The sequence below is a fragment of the Desarmillaria tabescens genome, assembly GCF_030435595.1.
Source record: "Desarmillaria tabescens strain CCBAS 213 chromosome Unknown EV420scaffold_14, whole genome shotgun sequence".
Lineage (NCBI taxonomy): Eukaryota > Fungi > Basidiomycota > Agaricomycetes > Agaricales > Physalacriaceae > Desarmillaria > Desarmillaria tabescens.
The window spans coordinates 409,171-429,147 of NW_026848313.1; the positions used below are offsets into that span (position 1 = coordinate 409,171).

Genomic DNA, 19,977 nt, shown 5'->3' on the forward strand with positions numbered 1-19,977 from the left:
TTCTATCTCACACCGCGGTCACAAGGCGGACCGAACTAACCTGTTGAGAGCTTGTACGTGAGGCAGAGGAACGGACTCCGCTCGGGCCTGGTAAACTTGTACCATACGTGCTAGGTCGTGGCATCCTGGGGGGTCTGGAGGACGCTAAGGGTGAAGGACCCGAAATGTAGAGAGATTGCCTAGGCGCCGTGGATTGGATAGACTTCGGGCGCCGCATGTCCTGTCCAGATATCCTTCGTGGCTGCGAAGACGATTGGTCCGGAATGGGTAAAGACCTTCTCGGAGCCGTAACATGGATGTTCGAAGACGTCGGACGGTAGACCTCCCGTGATGTCCCTGCCATACTTTGGGTTGACACCCGAGCACCTCCAGAATACATGGCACTCGAGGACCAGGGACGGTGTACTTCCTGTTGCGACATTCTAGTTAAAGTAGGACTTGGGATGGAAACGCGAGGTCCTGTGGGTGTTACTGACGACTGGGGGCGGGATTCCGACATTGAAGGCGTCGAATCACGACCAATGTCCATCACTTCCTCGTCAATCAAATCGACCCTCAAAGGTTTGTCTGCCGACGCTCGAGTGCGATATACAAACACACTAAGACCGATGACATAGATGATCACTGTCAAGAGGGTCTGGAATTAAATCAAGCCATGCGTGTAAATAGTTGGCTCACCGTGCGCCGTGACAATCCAACTTAAAACAAGGATGTATATATTGTACAGTCTGCATTGTTCCCTCTGCGTAGCATCTAATATAGATTGTCAAGACGGCCTAGTGTCAGTAAATCGTCATTAACTCACTCGCAGGACAGGCGTAACGAGGAAACCAGTAAGTGAATGTTGTAGCAGTGCCTATGGTGGGACTGTCAATGGTCGTGGGGCGACGAGATAGCCATCCAACGTACTGATATGAATGACCAGAAGAAACAAGAATCGAATGGCATCAAGCCAAGGCCTAAATGATACCAGTATTCTTCCGGCATTAGCTAGATTTAGTATCATACTGGACTAAAGATTGGAGGAGGTGGACATACAGGATCGGAAGCATAATTACAGTAACAGTATGTGTCAGGAGCATTAGAATAATCATATAGCCTAGGACACATAAGCGACAAGTTAGAGGAAACAACAAAGAGTGCTCGTACGTTCCGAAGAGATCGTTGTATCCCATTGCGTAAAGATTTGGATGCAGAAAAGTATGATGGCCAGCAAGCTAAGGAATGAGATCAGGCCTGTTGGAGGTGGTAAGTGACGTGTGAAAAAGCAGCATGTCAACGCGTACCAAGCCCGATAGCCCTAATTTTCAGAAAAGCAGGAGAATAATCCATATTCGCCATGGGTATCAAGAGTACTGGACCAGCCAAGTTTCAAAGAACGTGGGCGTGAAGGATAGACAAAGGCAGCTTAGACACCAGACGGAGCCATCATGGCGGTCGTAGAAGCGGAGGGTGCCACCTGTACTTTGCTTTTGTTCTTCTTAATGCCACAAAAGGGCCTCATTGTCCGACGTCAGAAAATAACTACAACACGAGTCAATAGAACACCGGCCGCCGGTAAACCGCCAGAATCCATGTCGCAGCCACGAATACCGTCAAGAATTTCGATACTGCATGAATTCCCGTGCAAGTTTGTACGAGGCGAGCTAGTTACCTTGGCCAGACGGAGATAATATGGTTATAGATGTGGAAAAAATTTGAAATGCTGTGGTCACGATTTTTGGTATTTCTTCGTGACACTGATAATCGAGTCACCATCTTGATATCGACGACCACTACTGTATCGAAAAAATGACAGATGAACCAACGAAACAAAAGCTATGGGGCGGTAGATTTACCGGAAAGACGGATCCGTTGTAAGTGTATTTACTCTGACCGCGTTCATCTCTCATTCTGTTCAGGATGAATGACTTCAACGAGTCGTTGTCTTACGACAAGCGAATGCATAACGCAGACATCATTGGATCGATCGCCTACACTAAAGGTCTACGACGCATCGGCATTCTGACCCCCGACGAGGAAACCAAAATGATCAATGGTCTAACGGAAGTTGGCAAGGAATGGCAGGAGGGCCGAGTCAGTGAATCTTGAATGCCCCTGCGAAACAGAATACTAAAACGTATAGTCAGTTCCAAGTGAAGCCAGACGATGAAGACATTCACACTGCAAATGAGCGTCGACTTAGTGAACTCATTGGCCCACTGGGGGGGAAACTTCATACTGGACGTTCACGGAACGACCAAGTCGCGACGGATATGCGACTATGGCTCCTCGGAGAAGTGAAAATCATTGAAGAGAGTCTGAAGGCGCTCATTCGAGTCATAGTCGAGCGCGCAGATAAGGAGAAGGATATTCTTATGCCTGGATACACCCACCTTCAAGTGAGATTTTCCTTTGCCTGTCTTATGTGCTCTCATGAATCCCAGCGAGGGCAACCCATTCGTTGGTCTCATTTGCTTCTGTCGCATGGGTTCTCCTTCAAATCCGACCTCGACAGACTTAAGCAGCTTGTCCCTCGCATTTCTGTTCTGCCTCTTGGCTCTGGTGCTCTTGCAGGGAATCCTTTTTGCATCGATCGCGAGTTCCTGGCTAAAGAATTGGGATTCGACTCTGTTGCCGAAAACAGCTTGTGGGGTGTTGGAGACCGTGACTTCATTGTCGAATTCATGATGTGGTCCAGCTTGGCCATGACACATCTCAGCCGTATGTCAGAGGACCTCATTATCTATTCCACCGCAGAGTTTGGATTTGTCACATTGAGTGACGCGTATAGGCGAGTCTTTCGCTATGTTATGCAGATTTATACGACTGACAGTAATCTTAGCACCGGCTCGAGCATGATGCCTCAAAAGAAGAACCCGGACTCCCTGGAGCTTTTGCGAGGGAAATCTGGACGTGTTTTCGGAAATGTATGTCGGTTAATTGAGGTCTTAGCTTAGTCTAACCTTTCTCGTTTCAGATGGCAGGTTTCTTAATGACCTTGAAAGGTTTGCCGTCCACGTACAACAAGGATCTTCAAGAAGATAAGGAACCTCTATTTGACGTCGTCGATACTATCCATGCCGCATTCAAAATTGCCGAGGGTGTCGTGGCTACGTTGGAGGTTAGTGCAACCTGTCGAGCAAATAGATCTTTGTCAAATATATTGTATTTCAAGGTTCACGCTGACAAAATGCGTCAAGCTTTGACAATGGATGTGCTCGCAACCGACCTCGCTGATTATCTTGTTCGTAAAGGGGTGAGTGTCTATTTTGGCGGGGCTCTGCCTACTAGATATTAACGTTCGAGATAGATGCCCTTCAGAGAGACACATCATATCTCCGGCAGGGCTGTTGCTCTAGCGGAAGCCCGACAATGCCAAATTAACGAACTGTCCTTACAAGATTACAAGAGTCTGAGCGACAAGTTTACCGAGGACGTTGTAGATGTTTTCGATTTCGAAGCAAGCGTTGAGAGGCGGCAAGCTATTGGTGGGCCGAGTCGTGTCATGGTGGATAGACAGGTGGCTGTCCTTCGGTCCGCCTTGTCGCAGTAACGTATGTCATTCGTACAGCTATAAAAGAGCACTTGTAGGAAATTAGAAACGAAGGTCTTACATACGTACTGCATTGGTAGTGATCACTGCCTCATTTCTGCCATATTTGCGGTTGTTATCGGCCAACTTGAAGCCGCGTTCGTGCCTTAACCCTCAAACGCCGTTCTTCCTCTTCTCCTCACAAGCAACCGATTCCCAATTATCCAGTATAACAATTTCTGGTCTATTTCGTCTTCGAACCATCACTAGCATTCCGCTTTTCTCAGTTTTCCTATCCGTTTCCACGTCACAACCACTATGGCCAGGGATCGTCTAGCAGCCATGAGGGTGCGTTTTTCTAGGATGTCACCAGCCTAGAACAAGAAGACTAAGTCCTTTTCTTCTTACACAGGCTCAGCAGCAAGGAGGAGCCAATAACTTAAGCTCGTACGTTCGAACGATTTACATCCACAAAAATACCAACGGACTTGGTGTCTTAGTAACTCCTATCCCACTCAGGCGCAGTACCAAGGCGGGTACCAGCGCCAAAATCCCTACGCTCAGCAGGATGATCGTTCATACGAGATGAACGAAGTAAAAGATGGCAGCGCCACTCAACTAACATCTGGTATGAACGGCGACAGCATGTCCGCATTTTACACCGAGGTCAGCCCACTTGGAGACAAATACCCGTCCCTTACCGTTCTTCGCAGATTTCTTCTATCCAAGACAGCCTACGGACGTTCAACGATAATGTGGCTCGCATTGGTGATCTACACTCGCGGTCACTGAATAACATGGATGACGCCGCTGCTCAAAGAAACGCTGCACACTTGGATGAGCTCGTGGAAGACACCAGTGCTCTCAGTTCTACCATAAAGAGACGTATCAAAGCATTGGAGAAGCAGGGCGGTACTGGGCGAGACGGGCAAATTCGCAAACAGCAGGTGCGAGACCCGGTCACCACGCTCATGGCTGTTGATCTCACGCTCTATATAGACCGCATTGGTGAAGTCCAAGTTCGTGGAAGCTATTCAAAGCTATCAGACTGTGGAGCAACAGTATCGCACAAAATACAAGCAGCGGATGGAGAGGCAATTCAAAATTGGTGCGACTCCTTTGGCGGAAAATCGCTTTGACTCAATGGTGACCTTCATCATTAGTAAAACCCGACGCATCACCGGAAGAAGTCAGAGCAGTTGTTAACGATGAAAATGGCGGGCAAATATTCAGCCAAGCGGTGAGTAGAGGGAAGAATACTGCGATTCAAAGTGCTAATACAGCCTGTTAGCTTTTGAGCTCCAACCGATATGGAGAGTCGCGAGCAGCATACCGAGAAGTCCAGGAACGGCATGAAGACATCAAACGTATAGAGAAGACCTTGGGAGAGCTTGCTCAGTTGTTCAATGACGTAAGTCCTGCTAAGTTTTCTCGAAGTCTATCATTGACTAACATATGGAATCAGATGAGCGTCTTGGTAGAACAGCAAGATGAGACTATCAACAATATTGAAACGCAAGCTGCAACCGTTGAAAGGGACACTGAGGCTGGGTACATCAAATCATTCCTATTGCAAGTATACAACTGACGAGTCATCTTTAGCCTTGGGTACACCGAAAAGGCGGTCGTCTCCGCCCGTGCCGCTCGTAAAAAGCGATGGATCTGTTTCTTCATTACCCTCATCATTCTCATCATCGTTGGTGTTGTCGTGGGAGTTGTAGTTTCGCAACAGGTCAACAAGAATACCACCAAGTGATCACTTATGGCTTATCTTTTTCCAGAGGAACCATACTTAGGCTGAGGTTCCTGCAGCATGTTAGCCTAGCAATTCTTATTTATGACAAGGTATTAGTTACTTCCGTACCCGCAACCCTCGTTTGCTCTTGGTTCCTCTCACAACTACCTGTACATACACTTCATTGTCCTTCCTTTATGTCCTGCTTTTCTATCTTAATGCCTTTTTATTATGGTAATGCAATCGGACAGTGGATGATATATACCCTACCACATACGTTCAACTCCTGAGAATAGAGCAAGTATATACGCTCGGGATGAATGAGTAGTTCGTGAGGTCACAATCAAGTTTACCTGAACAGTGAAGCTGGATATTTTAATCTATGAAGTGTTGGATAAACCAGTCCACTACTTTGCTGCAGGTAATTGGATGTAATTTTACGAAGTTGAGGACTTTGAAGTTTGGTGGGGCACGAGACTTACCGTAATGTAATATAGATTACTATCACTGGGGAATCTGAGGTGTTACACTTGTCTAAAACTTAAACATTGACTTCTTCACTTTCAAATCACGTGGACGCAGACATGCCTGAAACAGCCTGATTTGACGAAAGATAGTCAAGAATACCTTCACAGAAGGGAAAATGAAGATTCTAGACAGTTGACGCCTCCTAGATAATTCCAAAGAGATGGAGGTATATTTTGCGACGTTATTGACGTTGCTGAAGAGACTTTGATCATCCCTTGGATGGGCGGCCTCCTGGTTGTAAGGAAATCCATCCGTCACCGCACTGTCATCAAGCTTTCTAGTCCAAGTAACTCTCCGAATGGATCGCAGGATAAATAGATCGCTTGCAAATAGGCAGGGCGATACCATCTTCCACATTAGTAGAAGTTCCCTGAACCGGGTACAGATTGGATTACCTGACCGACACTAGCGATCTGAGCCCCCCATTCCCCCCTTCCTTTGTGACCTTCAAGGGAGGTTCGGAGTTGGTGATACGAGCAATCTGTTCTATATCTGTGACTTGAAGTGAGCTGGCGTCAAGTCGCAAGAACCACCCCGCACAAGTCGTCTCAAATGACGCCACAGGCCGCCTCAGCTCAAGGCTTCTATCATGCCATCTAGAGGTCCCTATCACTGCCATCAGTGGGGTGTGAATGGGCGCAACTTGTGAAGAGCCGTGACCTAGACTATGGTTTTCGTATTGAAAACCCTGAAGTTAATGTCCAACTTGTCGCCGCCTCCACACCGAAGCATTGCATATGTGTACACCGTCTAAACGGCCCGTATCGCATTGCCATAGCAGGGAAGGTGGTCCAGCTTCGCTTTCTTTGGCTAGCCAAGGGGATGATAATTGGTTTGTCGTCAAAGTGCCACTAGTCGTGAGGCTCGGCGTGAAAGGACAATCAAGTGAATAGCCGAAACAAGTATCATCGTGCGGCCGTCATCAGAAAAGAGTTGAGACAACAGGGATAGATGGTCTAGATCTTGAGATACTTATACACACTGATCGCTTTGCTTCTCCATGCTTTCAGATGTTCAGAGATGCCAATTAATGATAGCTTGTTGATGCATTGATGATGTCGAGTCCATTAAGGGATGATCGATAGAGGTCGAATGGGTCAAGTTCCAACGATGGTAAATCCGCTGGAATCCGGATCGGAAAAGATCGTACGGAAAAGCCGTCGAACATGGATCAAAGTAGCTGCACGCGTGACCTAACTGCATTGATAACACACGATGGCCTTGTGACGAACCCTATGAACGGCATCCGCACTGCAATGCAATTGGTTCGGAAGAAAAGGAAAAGATGTTCACCGCGCAAACAATTTTATGCGCATTGCATGGCTCGGTCTCGGAATCTCGGATGCGCCGTCCGAATTGGAAGACCACCGAAAATAGAAGCAAAATTGCCTTCTTGGGAATGTCACTGAACAGCCACCTCTTCCACGTGGCGCTTACGCGTCCCGCTCAATATAATATATAAGCCTTTCCACAACTTCCGATTGACAACACCCCACATCGACGACTCCCTCTGTTCCTCTTCTTTCCCGCCCACAGTGAGCCTTTTTTTTGCAAATATTTTGTGGTCCCATACTTATTCAAGTGTTTCAAGGTTCCTAGCCTGTCCACGTCGTTACCCCGCTTATCTGTCCACCCGACTACATATTTTACCGACCCTCCATGCCAGCCAAGAAACGTTGCCAATTTCAGATCAATACCGAGAGCCAGTGCAATTCTGCGGCGCTACGACTTGTAGGAGAGTGCCCTCATTGTCTGGCGCAATTTTGTGGAGCAGTGCGTTGCCTCTTGACCTCCTGATGCCCCAGACCTGTCTGATCTGTCTCTTTACTTAGCACCGCCTTCCAGAACACCATAGCTGCAATAACTTGGAGGATTGCCGACAGCAGGCTTTCTTGAAAAACAAGGAGAAACTGGAGTCTGAACGGACTGTGGCGTCCAAGATGGCTACAGCGTGACGATTCCTCCCGAACATTATCCGCGACACCAGCTGGCTGTGGCTCTTATACTGCCACCAACCGGCAGACACACGACTGTTGTTTACTACCTCCGTACATATCTACCTACGCATAACGGACCACCAATATTGTCATTAGTAGTTCCCCGCCGTTGTCATGCTTTCCCGAGTATCTATTATGTATAGAAGACGCTTATAATATTTTTACTGCCTCTGAGCGTGCCGGATGAGAGCCCTGGATACTCCTGTAATTGTCCACATGATGGAAATATGCGGCGTTGTAAGACACGGAACGGCATTGGTGTGGGGATGCGGAAATAAGCTGGTTCCCCTCCTTCCTAACTGAGGAGTATATAAAGTCCCTTAGCTGGACTATGGCTGGAATTCCAACAGCCTCTCACCTGATTACCATCACCATCGATTCCCTCTAGAGTTTTGCAGGAGGTCCGTGCTTATCTCGCTGCTTTCTTGCTATTGCTCACTCCCGGTTTATCACATGCAGTCTTGATACCGTACTTGATAAATACAACGTCCTAGGTAGGTCCTTCTTCACCGTCCACCACGTCGTCCAGAGCATTCTGTTGCCTGTCTCTCTTGAACCGCCAGTACTGATTCCATGGCGACCAGAATACAGCAACTTATAAACCATATATCTCAGCCACCAGCAATAATCATGTCGGCAGGTGCGTGTCTCCCTCTCTCTTGCTGCTACGTGTCAGACGCTCATTTCTTCCCAGAATCTTGGCAAACCGTTCCTCTTGCACCCCCTGACAGGTTGGTGCACATGCACACCGTCATGAGCCACATCGTCTGACCGGATATACCAACAGCATTTTCAAGTTAACTGCGGCCTACAAGGTCGACAAGTTTGATAAAAAGATCAATCTAGGCGTCGGCGCGTACAGGGATAACGACAACAAACCGTGGGTGCTTCCCGTCGTTAAGAAGGTACGTGATTCTGGATCCTTTCTAGAGTCGTTTAACCGGACTTCCAGGCCAATGAATTGTTACTTTCCAATCCCAACATAGACCACGAGTACTTGCCCATCACTGGGTTACCCGAATTTACGTCCGCCGCCGCAAAACTGATTCTTGGAAGCGATTCCCCCGCCATTAAAGAGGGCCGCGTCTCAAGTGTCCAGACCATCTCCGGCACCGGTGCGAACCATCTTGGCGCTTTATTTGTGTCTAGATTCTATTCTTGGAGCGGTTCCAAGGAAGTTTTCCTCAGTGATCCCACTTGGGGTGAGTTGACCAGTACGGTGCTCCGTTCATATCTCATACCTTTTCCAGTCAATCACCACGCCATTTTTAAGAATGTTGGTGTGACCCCAAAAACCTATCCCTACTATGATCCTGCTACCATCGGGTTGGATTACGATGGCCTCATCGCGTCGTTGAACGCTGCTCCTCCTCGTTCTATCTATCTACTTCATGCCTGTGCACATAACCCCACCGGCGTTGACCCAACAAAGGAACAATGGACCAACATCGCTGATGTCATGCTCGAGAAGGGCCATTACGCGTTCTTTGACTGCGCCTACCAAGGGTTCGCAAGCGGAGACTTGGAAGGAGACGCCTGGGCCGTTAGGGAGTTTGTCCGAAGGGGCGTTTCCCTCTTAGTCTGTCAAGTATGTTACGCCATCTTGCTTTGTACCTTTCATTTACATGTTGGTTACAGAGTTTCGCCAAGAACGCAGGTCTGTACGGAGAACGTGTCGGTGCGCTCCATGTCGTATCGCCTACCCAAGAGACCGCAGCTCGTGTTACGAGCCAGCTTTCGGTGCTTCAGCGCAGCGAAATCAGTAATCCGCCTACATATGGTGCCCGCATTGTACGTGGCCGTTTCATGTGTGATGTCATGTGGAGTAACGACCTTGCAGGTATCACTGATCCTCAACGATCCGACATTGTTTGAAGAGTGGAAACGTGATATTGTGACTATGGCGGGCCGCATTATCGAGATGCGCAAGCAACTGCACCATTTGCTGACTGTTGAATTGAAAACACCCGGCAACTGGGATCACATTATCAATCAGATTGGAATGTTCAGGTAAGTTTTAATGATTCTCAGAATGAACATGGGCTGACGCAGCCAAAGCTTCACCGGCATCAACCCGGAGCAGAGCAAGGCGCTGACGGAGAAAGCCCACGTATACCTGACGGTGAATGGCAGGATTTCAATGGCCGGCCTAAATACCCACAATATCCGCTACTTTGCTGAGAGTTTGGACAAGGCTGTAAGGGGCTCACTTTGAAGAGCTGTGATTACGTTTAGAGTACAGTAGTTCGTTGTCGTTATCCTTAATGTTTAGTTTTTGTGTTCTCGATTTGTAAATATACTTAACTCTACTCAACGCACACCCGCGGATACGTCACAGGCACATGGCTCCAACAATACGTCATTTTGACCTCCGAACGGAAATTGATGTCCGTTTTGAGAACGTCTATACCTTGAACTTTTTCATCACTGAAGCAAACAAGGATATCGGGTCCTGCTATCGTCACCGTTACCGTAGTCGTGTTTGTCCTTGGTTTTATCATGTTGTTCACTGTCGCTGACGTTCTGCTCCCTTTATTTCGTCGACTGCTACAGGGCTCCACCCCGCTCCAGTCTGGAACGAGGCTGCACTCGAGGTATTCGAGTCCGTGCTGTTCGTCAAGTTGTATGCCGTTCAGATCCGTTTTGCGTCATTGTCCTCGTGCGCGCTGGCCTCACCGCGTTGAGTCAAGCAGCCTAAAGTTGTACGACTGGCGCTTCTCCCCAGTTCAATTCTTCTTCCCTCAAGTCCGTTTTCTTCCACCGTCATGCGTTTTCTTCCCCCTCACCTCTAATTATGGGTCTTGTAGTGTCCCTTGTTGAATCTCGTTTTTCTGACTCTTCAGAGTCCTCGTCGGGCCAGGCGCCTTTTTCCGACTCTTCTACTGCTCCCATGCCTTCACTTTCGGGCCCTACGCCTCGCCACCCCACTCACATCAACCTTCCGCCTCCATTTTTCTCTTCTGTATCCCTGTCACCGTCGCCTTCGCACAGACTTGAAGATCCGTTCGCTAGTCCGCTCATTTCCCCCGCTCTGACCTTTTATACGGCCCCGTCGTCCCCGATTGTTTCTCCGCTTGTCGATGAACCCCCGGAAACCAGTCAGGCGATGGTATGCGACCCTCCACCTCAGAACGTAGCCATAGTGGTTCCTTCGGCTCAACAGTATCAGGCCATCGGGAGCCATGCTTCTCCTCATTTCTCCCCTGCCACTCGATCAATGGGTTTCTCCAGCGCGATGGGTCCTACTCAACAACCCTTTCCGCCCGTGCCTCAGACCGATGACACTTTCCCTGAGGTTTCTGGCCTTGATTTGGCCTTAGACGATGAAGGACCCGAATTAAATCCCCTCGAGAAAATATATCTGTATTCCGTCAGCAAGGCGACATACCATCGGGTCTTTATTTCTCGCGATCTGCCCAATCTTCTTGACCAAATTGCTCCTCAAGAAGCAGTGGAATACGTCCTTCCCTTATTGCAAGTTTTGTCGAAAGACCAAGGTGCGTAAAAGTGGTCATGTTTCAGATTCTTATGGCTGGCAATGACACATCTTCACCTCCAGATGAATCCGTTAGAGAGGCCTTAACATCGGGTCTTGCCTCGGTGATCTGGTGGTTTTTGACAGTAAGTCTCGCCTTATATTCTCAGTCAATGTCAATAACATGTCGCTTTACAGCACTGTCAGGTCGTCGCCACAATGGACAATCAGATCAACTCATATCCGACGTCCATATCAGTTCATGCATTCACACCAATTCTTGGCAGACTTTTACTAAGTCCGAATGGCTTGGTAGGCAGCTCTGCTAAATGTGTGGTTGTAAACCTTCTTCAGCGCATCAGAGAGGCTGATGGTCTCGAAGATATGATGCAGGAAACTGAGAACCGCCAGGCCAAACTTGGTATACCCATACCTGGCATCAGGGTTTCACCACAATCAGACGATTGGGTCGCGGATTCGTCTTTCGTTCCAAAAGCCTCGCTCAATGAAGATTTAACGATAGGTCTCTTTAGAAAGAACGAACGAGTCCTATTTGAACAGGAAATTTTATGGGATTTGGTTGCTGGGCTAGATCGGCTCATCTTGGACGGCGATTCGGACTTGTTGCCAGACCAGAGTCCTCGTAGCGATTCCACTAGCTTTTCTGACCCCTTTTCTGACTCTGTAGGGCGTCAAACAGATGAGCAAATTACTTCGTCGCCGTCTGCCGAAGATTTATGGCAGAAAGAGAACATTAATCCATATTTTCCTGTCTTTCCATTGGCATCGAACAGCTGCTCTTCTGGCACCGGAAACGACACGGACTCCCCCTCCACTGTCTCAAGCAGTGACTCTTCTAACTCTTCAAACCCAAGCTCAACCAGTGGAACACCTGCTCTTTCAACCTCTTCCTCTTCCTCACGGACATCTTCTAGCGAGACTCCAGCATCTGACAGAACATGCTCGAAGGAGTCACCTTTTTCAACTACATTGATACCCCAGCAACATAGCATACCCTCTCAAATGTCACCCATTCCTTCTTCATCCTCTCCTGATATAATTATTCACAGCGCACCACCTACTTATTCACCTCGACCTCAACACCCCCACCATCGCAGGTCCAATTCCGATTCAAGGCTATCAGTCCCGTCTGATGTCACGTTAGCCAATCATCGGGTGCAGGCGGACTCCTACAACTCGTCATCCGGTTTTGTTCCGTTCGGTCCTGTGACAAGCAATGCTTTGGCCCTTGACAGTTTGCATCCATTACAAGATCGCAGCCACTCACCTATACGATCACCCGACTTGCCACTTCCGACAAACTATCAGACTTCCACACTACTGCCGGCATCTAATGGCACACCAAACTCTGACGTTGTCTTGCCATACTCAACTGGTTATATATACAATGACGGAAGTTCGCAGGCGGGAAGTATGAGTGACGACGGGGGTGACCACTGCAACGAGAATCAAGAACAAAAAGCTGTGAAGCGTCTGACCAGCATGAGCTTAATGGCCATCGTTACTTCCACCGGTCAGTATAATCATAGGCTTCACCCAGTGGCGTCAATGTGTTCTAACTTGATCATAGGTTATGTTGATGAGCAAACGCAAAATGCGTTTGTCAAAGAAGTTGAACATGTCGTAATGGATTCGATTTATTGGGTTCGCCGAGAATCGAGCTTCGTGCTTGGAGCTCTGGCGAAAGTTGTGCCAGATGAAGTAGTTCACACATCCCTGGTAAATTATGAGCGAAATAAATTTAAATATCACACACTGACCGGTTATCCCAGCTTCCCCTTCTGGAACGTTTACTCATTGACCCTGCTCCCCTTGTTCGCCACTCCTCGCTTTTCGCCCTACCCGTCATATTGGCGCGGCTGCCGGTAAAGCACAGAAGAGCATTAGCTGTTCATACTATGCAGTCCATGAGCGCGGATGAATCTCCCGACGTGCGATCAGGGGTCCTAGAAGCTCTGGGTGAAGTCATTCACACTTTTCACGATGAATACCGGAAACCCGGTGACGACACAGAAGGACCACCAGCTGAGCTCATTAGTATGTTTATTGGACAGAGAGACGATAAGAAAGTCTGGGATGGACAACAACCTGCCCTAACCCAACCATTTGACCGGGATAAAATGAGGTGGTTAGACTCATTCTATAACGATCCTTGTAGGCCTTTAATATGTGCCTTCAACCTACCTGCTGTGGCCATGACTTTGGGTGTTTCTCGCTGGGAGACTCTTCGGGAGACTTACCTGAAGCTCTCGAACAGTCCTGCGTTCGGCGTTCGGCGGACACTGGCGGCCTCTGTCGGTGACATGGCGAAGGTTTTAGGTCCAGAGATTGCGCAGCGGGACTTGATGTCTGTCTGGTGGGATGGATTGCGGAGCCAGGAGGCAGAGATAAGACTGAAAATCGTACAATCCCTTGAGACGTTTGTCGGATCGTTAAATGTCGGAGGGAAAACGGAAGTTCTCGAGGGGGTTTTGGAAGCATGGAAAGAAAACAGGTGGAGCTGCTGGCGAGAAAGGGAGCACATAGCCGGATGTTTATCGGCCGTCATTCAATCCGTGGCAAGCCAGGGAGACCAAGAAGTGGTTTATCTGTTGCGGCTTGTGTGTGGGTTGTTAAGGTTTGCTCTGATCGACAATGTCAATGCTATTCGAGAGGCAGGCATTCACACCGTTCGTTTCTGTTTTGATATGAAAGGCAAAAGCACTAATTTTAGGTTCCTCGCAGCTACCGCTGATATGGCCCATGCTGCAACGGCACCCTAAGGTCCTCGGAGACCTACATTTAGATCTTCAGGGTCTTTCGTCCTCAAGCGTGTTCAGGCAGCGAATGACGTTGGTGTCTAAACCTACTGCCGATGATCCAGAACTGATATTATTATTTATCAATCAGTTACATTGCATGCCAGCAGGTGCTCCTCCTTCCTGACGGTGATATGGAGGCCGTCAAAGTTCCTGATGAAGAGCTCTGGACAACGCTCCGCGAATTGTCAAAAGACTCTATAGTCGGCGTTCGTATTGGTGTTTCCAGATTAATTGCCGGTCTGTATGGTAAGGTACTCCTCCCTCTACGCGAAGCAATCTGTCATCAAATTCTTCTGCAGCATCCTGTTGGACGAGGACGTTGCCGCCTGTCTCTGTGATTGATCTTGCGAAGACACTCTCACAGGACTCTTCGCATGAAGTCCGATCTTATGTTTCGGGCCTTTTTCTGCTTGACCGTGGACGCCACGTCAAGAATTTCTCACAGGTTTCAAGGCATGCATCGACGTTCTCGAGGCCCCCCTCCGCGTTACCTGGGTCCGAATTAGACGAGGCTGTGTAATCCCACCGAGGGGTACCGGAGCAACGCTCGGAGCGAGATGGCACCTCTTTGACGGTGGGATGAACAAGACGAGACCGGCGACAGCCATGACCTTCTGATGAACTTGAGACTGTACCTGGTTTTCCTGGCATGTCAGGATTGCCGCTGGGATGTGGGAGTACTGTAGTGTAGTTTTATAGTGCGATATATGTTATGATAATTCTAATGTTAGGTTTTGCTTGAAGGAGGAAGGATTAAGACCAGAACCGCGCTAATATGGCTGGTTCAGACGTACTCGGGTGACATTCGGCCCGGGCGTTTCGGAGGGAAAACCCTGTGATGTTTTGACTTGTCGACCTGGAGTTGACCTCTTCTTTACTGTCTGCACCACCGTCGACCGGTGCCGCGAGCGCCCTCCTTGCTGTATATATGCATCACAATGCAACACCTCTATGCGTATACTCGATATGCTTTCGTCGGTGCGTTGCCAATCTCTCTCGTCCTCTCGGTCTCAGCTTGACAGTGGCACAAGGTCTTTTCCTCGTTTTCAATGCTATCAATGCTAGCGTCGCTGTCTGGAACCTCAGTCTTATCCAATTAATAGGATTGAAATGTCCGTCTGCTCATTTCCTGAGATCTGTGCGCTCATTAACTCATTCTGCTAGATCCTCTTGATATCTATTTAACCGTCGTTGGTGCTTGTGGGCTTGCCATGTCCTTCTTAATGTCTGTCCACTTCCCAACCTATGACGGTGGACCATATGTTAACGTCTTACAGTGTCTTCGTCGAAGCTGCGTACGACAGTCCTATAACGGGACGTGTGTGGTTTGAGTGTACATGGGTCGGGCTATTCCTTGTCATGAATTTTTGTACGTACAAGTTACCACTGCCCTTCATCTAGTGGCTGATGTCCACCAAGGTGGTGCCGTCGCATTGTCGGCATTAAAGCCTGCGCTCTGCACATTTGACGGCAAGTAGAAGTTTTTGACTTGGGAACTGATGGCTGTAGCTGATATGTATCCTTAAGCGCGCCGCCGAATCGGTGATATTGGTTGTGTATCCAATCGAGTTATCCTGGCTTTCTCATGGATCACTATTGTTCTTCGTCGGTTGATTTCGTACCTCTATCAAATCTTTTCTGACCTTATCCTGCTCAGTGTCTGGATACCTGATGATGTTAACTATAACCTGCCTCATTCGACAGAAGACGGATACACGAATATGGCTCTATCACATTCGTGATCTCGATACCCCCAGCAGCCGTCTGCCAAGCCCGCCTACGTCTCCGACCATACCTTATTTCCGTAAAGATAACGCTACTATCGTTGCGCCCCTACCTCGGCGACCAGGACCTTCCGTAAACATGATGAGAGGCCTTGACTCTTCGTACGATGTGGAAGCCTACGAACCGCCACCAGTGCCGAGGGTTCCCAGGCACAACAATTTCGCCCTCCAGCACAAGTACTCATCAGGCAATCAAGCTACCGCCCCCTCCCTATATCCGCAATACGTTCAGCCATCTATGGTGATAACACCTTCTCGTATGCCGATGCAGGAATCACCACGTTCACAGCCAAACAATCCTCCTTCTCCTCCACCACTTGGTGATTGGCCTAGAGCTGATATCCTTTCAAGACCTGTACGTGCTGCGCACAAACAGTTGAGGCGGGAACCACTCCCGGATCCAGATGATAGATACCGGTCGACTCAAACACCACATCGAGTAAGACCGACGGGGCCTAGGATCCCATCCACTCGTACCCGCCCGCCACAGCTGGATCTGCACGTCACGTCGCCTACCAAAGGCAAAGAACGGCGGAGACCGGACTCGGATTCATTATGATTTCACTATGTACTCGTTCACTGGTTCTGGATGGGCTATGTTGTTGTAGGTTATTAATAAGGATGTTATTTGATGTATGTCGTAGATGCACGAGGACCACTATAGGCTGTCCGTGTCGTAGTTCGCGTCGCAGCCGAGTCGGATTTTTTTTTCGTAGGCTGTTGGAGGTATCGCTCCTTAAAAGGCAACTTTTTTTCCCGAGCTGGATGCGCTGGCACCACTACCCTGATAGGTCTTTCTCTCACACCCAACATGTCAAATCGACAGCTGGGCCCTCTCCGGTCCCTACTGTATCTTGCGCCAGTTTTTATTTTGGGTCCAATAATTGGCTATCGGCACCACACCAGTCCGTCTTTCATTCAGTTTCGCAACTTACACGTTATTGGAACTTCGGTATAGCACTGCCGGAACCTGTAACAGAGCTGTACGTCCATTATTTGTTAATGCGGCGTTATTCTCACACGTTCAACGAAGAATAAACAACCGCACCAACCTACCGCAAATCTGCGAAGCCAATATTTTAGAGTACTCTAGGATACTATCAGAGGACATTGGTTATCGAACCGTCGGAACTGCAGAACACGCCCAGGCCGACTTATGGATGCACCAGACAATCAAGGACATTAAGACTGAGTGCGACCGCATCGTGAAGGAAAGCGGCGGTAGAAAGCTGGAATGTGAAATATGGAGACAAGAAGGGAGCGGCAGTCACCGGTACGCATCATTTCCGCTATATTGTCGCGTCTTGGGTGTTGACGGCTGTAATTAGATTCGACATAATGAACACACGTCTGTACAAAACCTATGTCTCCCTCAGTAACTTTATCGTTCGCGTTTCTGATGGTACCGACGAGGGCAAGAAACACGCGGTGCTTGTCAATTCCCATCTCGACAGTCAACTACCTGGTCCTGGGGCTGCTGACGACGCCATTTCTGTGGGAATCATGCTAGATGCTATCAGAGTGCTTTTAGGTACTCCTGATTGGAGTCCAAAACATTCCATAATCTTTTGTATGTGAATTTTACTCAGAAACCACGTGCTACCCGGGGGTAACGATCTGCTCAGTGTTCAATCATGCCGAGGAATCCCTTCAAGATGGTTCACACATGTTTTCGACTCAGCATCCGATCGCTTCGTCGTGAGTCCGCCGAAACTTCATATCACTGTACGCTGTTGATTTCTAACCTTGAATCTGTCAGTGTACGCGCCGTAATCAACCTCGAAGGTGGATTCTCCCGTGAAGACTTCCATGCTATCTACTGACGCGTCGCAGCCGCCGGAACAACAGGACGTGAAATTCTTTTTCAAGCTACTTCGAAGGAGATGATTGAAGCGTATGCCCATGTCCCGAGGTCAATGACATGCAATGTTGCATAATTTCCGCACTGACAACTCCTGCAGACCATTTGGTACCGTCTTCGCTAGTGATATCTTCGGAAGTGGGATAATCATGTCAGAGTAAGTCTATTTATCCTCCTTATTTCCCCCTTTAACCTCTATTTTGTAGCACTGATTTCCGACAGTTCCAAGACTACCTTAACGTCACTGGTCTAGACGTATGATGTACTGTTATTTATTTTACCTCTGTGCTGACGCGATAATAGATGGCCATCATAGGGAATTCATACCTGTATCACATGCGTAAGGACCTTGTGGAAAATATCGAGCCTGGTGTCGGTCAACACATGGGCGAGAACGCTCTTGCCCTACTGCTACACCTGTCGGGTCATGCAAGTCCTCTTCCTCAATTGACCGATGGCTATAGCAAGCCTGAAATGGTGTATTTCAGCCATGTGATCCCGTACTTCTTCATATACTCGTTCAGTACAGCCAAGATCATTTATGCTGTATTCCTGATTGTGACGGTGGCGCTGATACACTTCCGAAGTCCTTTCCCTGCAAAGACTTTCGTCTTGAGCGTTTTGGCAACGCTTTTTGCCTTTGTGGGTGCGCTGGCGGGTGCAAATGCCGTAGCACTTGTTATGACCCACGTGTTGGGGAAAAGCATGAGCTGGTTCAAAGATGAACTATCGACAATTGTACTTTATGGGCCAGCTGCGATTCTCGGTGCGGTGCTAACTTTCTACAATGTTTTGCATTTGTTAATTGACTGGCATAGGCACTCTTACCTCGCAGTTACTGTTTCCTCCCCTCCCAGAGGCCGCTTGTTTATTCTTCCGTCTTGTTCGTCCAAGCGATGGCTGCATTTGGTCTGCAACTATTGGGCTTGGGCTCCGCGTCCTTGTTCTTTGTTACAGCCCTTCCCTTGGTTATTGCCTATGCTCTTAATCCACTCTTCGCCAGTTTCACCGGAGAGAAAGGAATTTCTATATTGACGTATGTCTTTGGATCATTCATACCTCTCATCACAGGCACCCTTGTCATAGTGCCGACCATAGAAGTCTTCGTCCCGTTGGTGAGTCTTTCCCGAATAGCTCTCACTTGGAATCCTAGACGTGTATTGTTTTAAGACAGGCCGCATGTCTGCGTCGGCTCCAGCAGACCATCTCATCGCAACCATCGTCACCGTCGTTGGCTCAGTTGGACTTCCTTTACTTGCACCGTTCTCTCACCGATTCGGCCAAGGTTATCTGAAGGAGTTTATTGTAGTCCTGCTGGTTGTGAACGCGGCTTTAATCGCTGTATTTGCTCAAAGGGATGTGTACGACGATATGCATCAAAGGAGAGTATTTGTTCTACGAGTGGAAAACGTAACTACCCATGAACATCACCTACATCTGGCTGCGTCAGATGGCGCGCCTGGTTTTCCAGACCTTGTTCACGCTATTGCTGGTGACTTCGGCGCGCAGAGCGCGGTCGCACAAAGTGTTGTAATGGACTATTATAATGGGGATTGGGACCCACTGTATCCTTTCTCCGCTGCAAGTCCTTTCATTTTCGTCTTTGATTTCACTGGTCACTAAACATGCTTCTGCTAGTTCCTCACGCCATTTAAACTAGCTCTTCCCGCTTCCACGCAAGGTTTCCTAGAAAGTGGTGGTGAGTTTGAGGTTAAAGCCTTAAATGATGCAAGAGATCTCGTTGCTGGCACCAGGAAAGTTACATTGAGGATCTACCATCCGGGACTCATCTGGACTGGTTTGTCTATCACTTTAATCTCCTTCGCCTTCTGATTCTTTCTACACCCTAGTTATTGCCTTTGATGCGCATGTCCTCGAATGGAATTTAGATGACAATCCTCCGGACAAGCACACGAGGCATCACATCAAGGAAGCCTCATTCTATGGACAAGATACATGGGAAGTGGATATGGTCATCAAAGATGCCCCAATACAGGTGAATTATATAGGCCTGCTGGAGAAAGCGATGTGGCCTGGTAAGCGAGCAACGAAGGCAGAAGGTGGGGAGTCGATGGAGCTTTTTGAGCAACTAGACGCATGGCTGGACGAGAAGACCGGCGGTAAGGTTGATGCGACGCTAATAGGTGGCGTAGGGGGGGTTGTGACACTTTGACCTTTGAAAGGTCAGATATCGTACGCAGAACGGATTGTAGAACATGCTCATCTCTTGTATAATTAAATAATCATACTCAGAGTAGTAA

General features: G+C 48.4%; 8 protein-coding genes across 8 annotated transcripts; 7 read left to right on the forward strand and 1 right to left on the reverse strand.

Moving 5' to 3' along the window:
- Positions 1–179: 179 nt before the first annotated feature.
- On the reverse strand, positions 180–1,341 carry EV420DRAFT_1641819 (uncharacterized protein; the record flags this gene model as incomplete). The annotated part of the gene is made up of 8 exons (XM_060477288.1): positions 180–422; positions 473–624; positions 679–753; positions 806–856; positions 910–977; positions 1,039–1,099; positions 1,150–1,236; positions 1,287–1,341. 8 exons carry the CDS (start codon positions 1,339–1,341, stop codon positions 180–182), a joined length of 792 nt encoding a protein of 263 aa, XP_060331812.1.
- A 450-nt stretch (positions 1,342–1,791) lies between these two features.
- Positions 1,792–3,535, forward strand: EV420DRAFT_1620162 (argininosuccinate lyase; the record flags this gene model as incomplete). The annotated part of the gene is made up of 8 exons (XM_060475548.1): positions 1,792–1,856; positions 1,902–2,076; positions 2,130–2,381; positions 2,427–2,773; positions 2,825–2,909; positions 2,960–3,103; positions 3,158–3,238; positions 3,293–3,535. The coding sequence occupies 8 exons, from the start codon at positions 1,792–1,794 to the stop codon at positions 3,533–3,535; spliced, it is 1,392 nt and encodes a 463-aa protein (XP_060331813.1).
- A 151-nt stretch (positions 3,536–3,686) lies between these two features.
- EV420DRAFT_1536820 (syntaxin) lies at positions 3,687–5,549 on the forward strand. The gene is made up of 9 exons (XM_060472901.1): positions 3,687–3,862; positions 3,927–3,961; positions 4,015–4,180; positions 4,228–4,461; positions 4,514–4,622; positions 4,678–4,754; positions 4,806–4,925; positions 4,980–5,065; positions 5,117–5,549. The coding sequence occupies exons 1-9, from the start codon at positions 3,833–3,835 to the stop codon at positions 5,268–5,270; spliced, it is 1,011 nt and encodes a 336-aa protein (XP_060331814.1). The 5' UTR covers positions 3,687–3,832; the 3' UTR covers positions 5,271–5,549.
- Positions 5,550–7,131: 1,582 nt separating this feature from the next.
- Positions 7,132–8,012, forward strand: EV420DRAFT_276459 (uncharacterized protein). The gene is made up of 3 exons (XM_060481510.1): positions 7,132–7,312; positions 7,369–7,550; positions 7,610–8,012. The coding sequence occupies exons 2-3, from the start codon at positions 7,437–7,439 to the stop codon at positions 7,730–7,732; spliced, it is 237 nt and encodes a 78-aa protein (XP_060331815.1). The 5' UTR covers positions 7,132–7,312; positions 7,369–7,436; the 3' UTR covers positions 7,733–8,012.
- Position 8,013: 1 nt separating this feature from the next.
- On the forward strand, positions 8,014–10,113 carry EV420DRAFT_276446 (aspartate amino-transferase). Its single transcript, XM_060481509.1, has 8 exons — positions 8,014–8,175; positions 8,234–8,414; positions 8,469–8,505; positions 8,562–8,679; positions 8,727–9,362; positions 9,413–9,565; positions 9,615–9,784; positions 9,833–10,113. Exons 2-8 carry the CDS (start codon positions 8,348–8,350, stop codon positions 9,987–9,989), a joined length of 1,338 nt encoding a protein of 445 aa, XP_060331816.1. The 5' UTR covers positions 8,014–8,175; positions 8,234–8,347; the 3' UTR covers positions 9,990–10,113.
- A 551-nt stretch (positions 10,114–10,664) lies between these two features.
- On the forward strand, positions 10,665–14,409 carry EV420DRAFT_1268590 (armadillo-type protein; the record flags this gene model as incomplete). The annotated part of the gene is made up of 9 exons (XM_060467454.1): positions 10,665–10,936; positions 11,006–11,271; positions 11,334–11,395; positions 11,448–11,965; positions 12,506–12,783; positions 12,841–12,989; positions 13,043–13,939; positions 13,995–14,101; positions 14,160–14,409. The coding sequence occupies 9 exons, from the start codon at positions 10,665–10,667 to the stop codon at positions 14,407–14,409; spliced, it is 2,799 nt and encodes a 932-aa protein (XP_060331817.1).
- A 509-nt stretch (positions 14,410–14,918) lies between these two features.
- On the forward strand, positions 14,919–16,490 carry EV420DRAFT_276954 (uncharacterized protein). The gene is made up of 8 exons (XM_060481512.1): positions 14,919–15,049; positions 15,103–15,183; positions 15,236–15,296; positions 15,349–15,440; positions 15,491–15,541; positions 15,599–15,676; positions 15,729–16,210; positions 16,267–16,490. The coding sequence occupies exons 1-8, from the start codon at positions 15,010–15,012 to the stop codon at positions 16,312–16,314; spliced, it is 933 nt and encodes a 310-aa protein (XP_060331818.1). The 5' UTR covers positions 14,919–15,009; the 3' UTR covers positions 16,315–16,490.
- A 176-nt stretch (positions 16,491–16,666) lies between these two features.
- EV420DRAFT_1620165 (uncharacterized protein) lies at positions 16,667–19,889 on the forward strand (the record flags this gene model as incomplete). Its single annotated transcript, XM_060475549.1, has 14 exons — positions 16,667–16,760; positions 16,814–16,838; positions 16,889–17,128; positions 17,184–17,425; positions 17,481–17,553; positions 17,615–17,640; positions 17,689–17,767; positions 17,817–17,873; positions 17,923–17,971; positions 18,020–18,505; positions 18,574–18,831; positions 18,887–19,315; positions 19,355–19,514; positions 19,567–19,889. The coding sequence occupies 14 exons, from the start codon at positions 16,667–16,669 to the stop codon at positions 19,887–19,889; spliced, it is 2,541 nt and encodes an 846-aa protein (XP_060331819.1).
- Between the last annotated feature and the right edge of the window lie 88 nt (positions 19,890–19,977).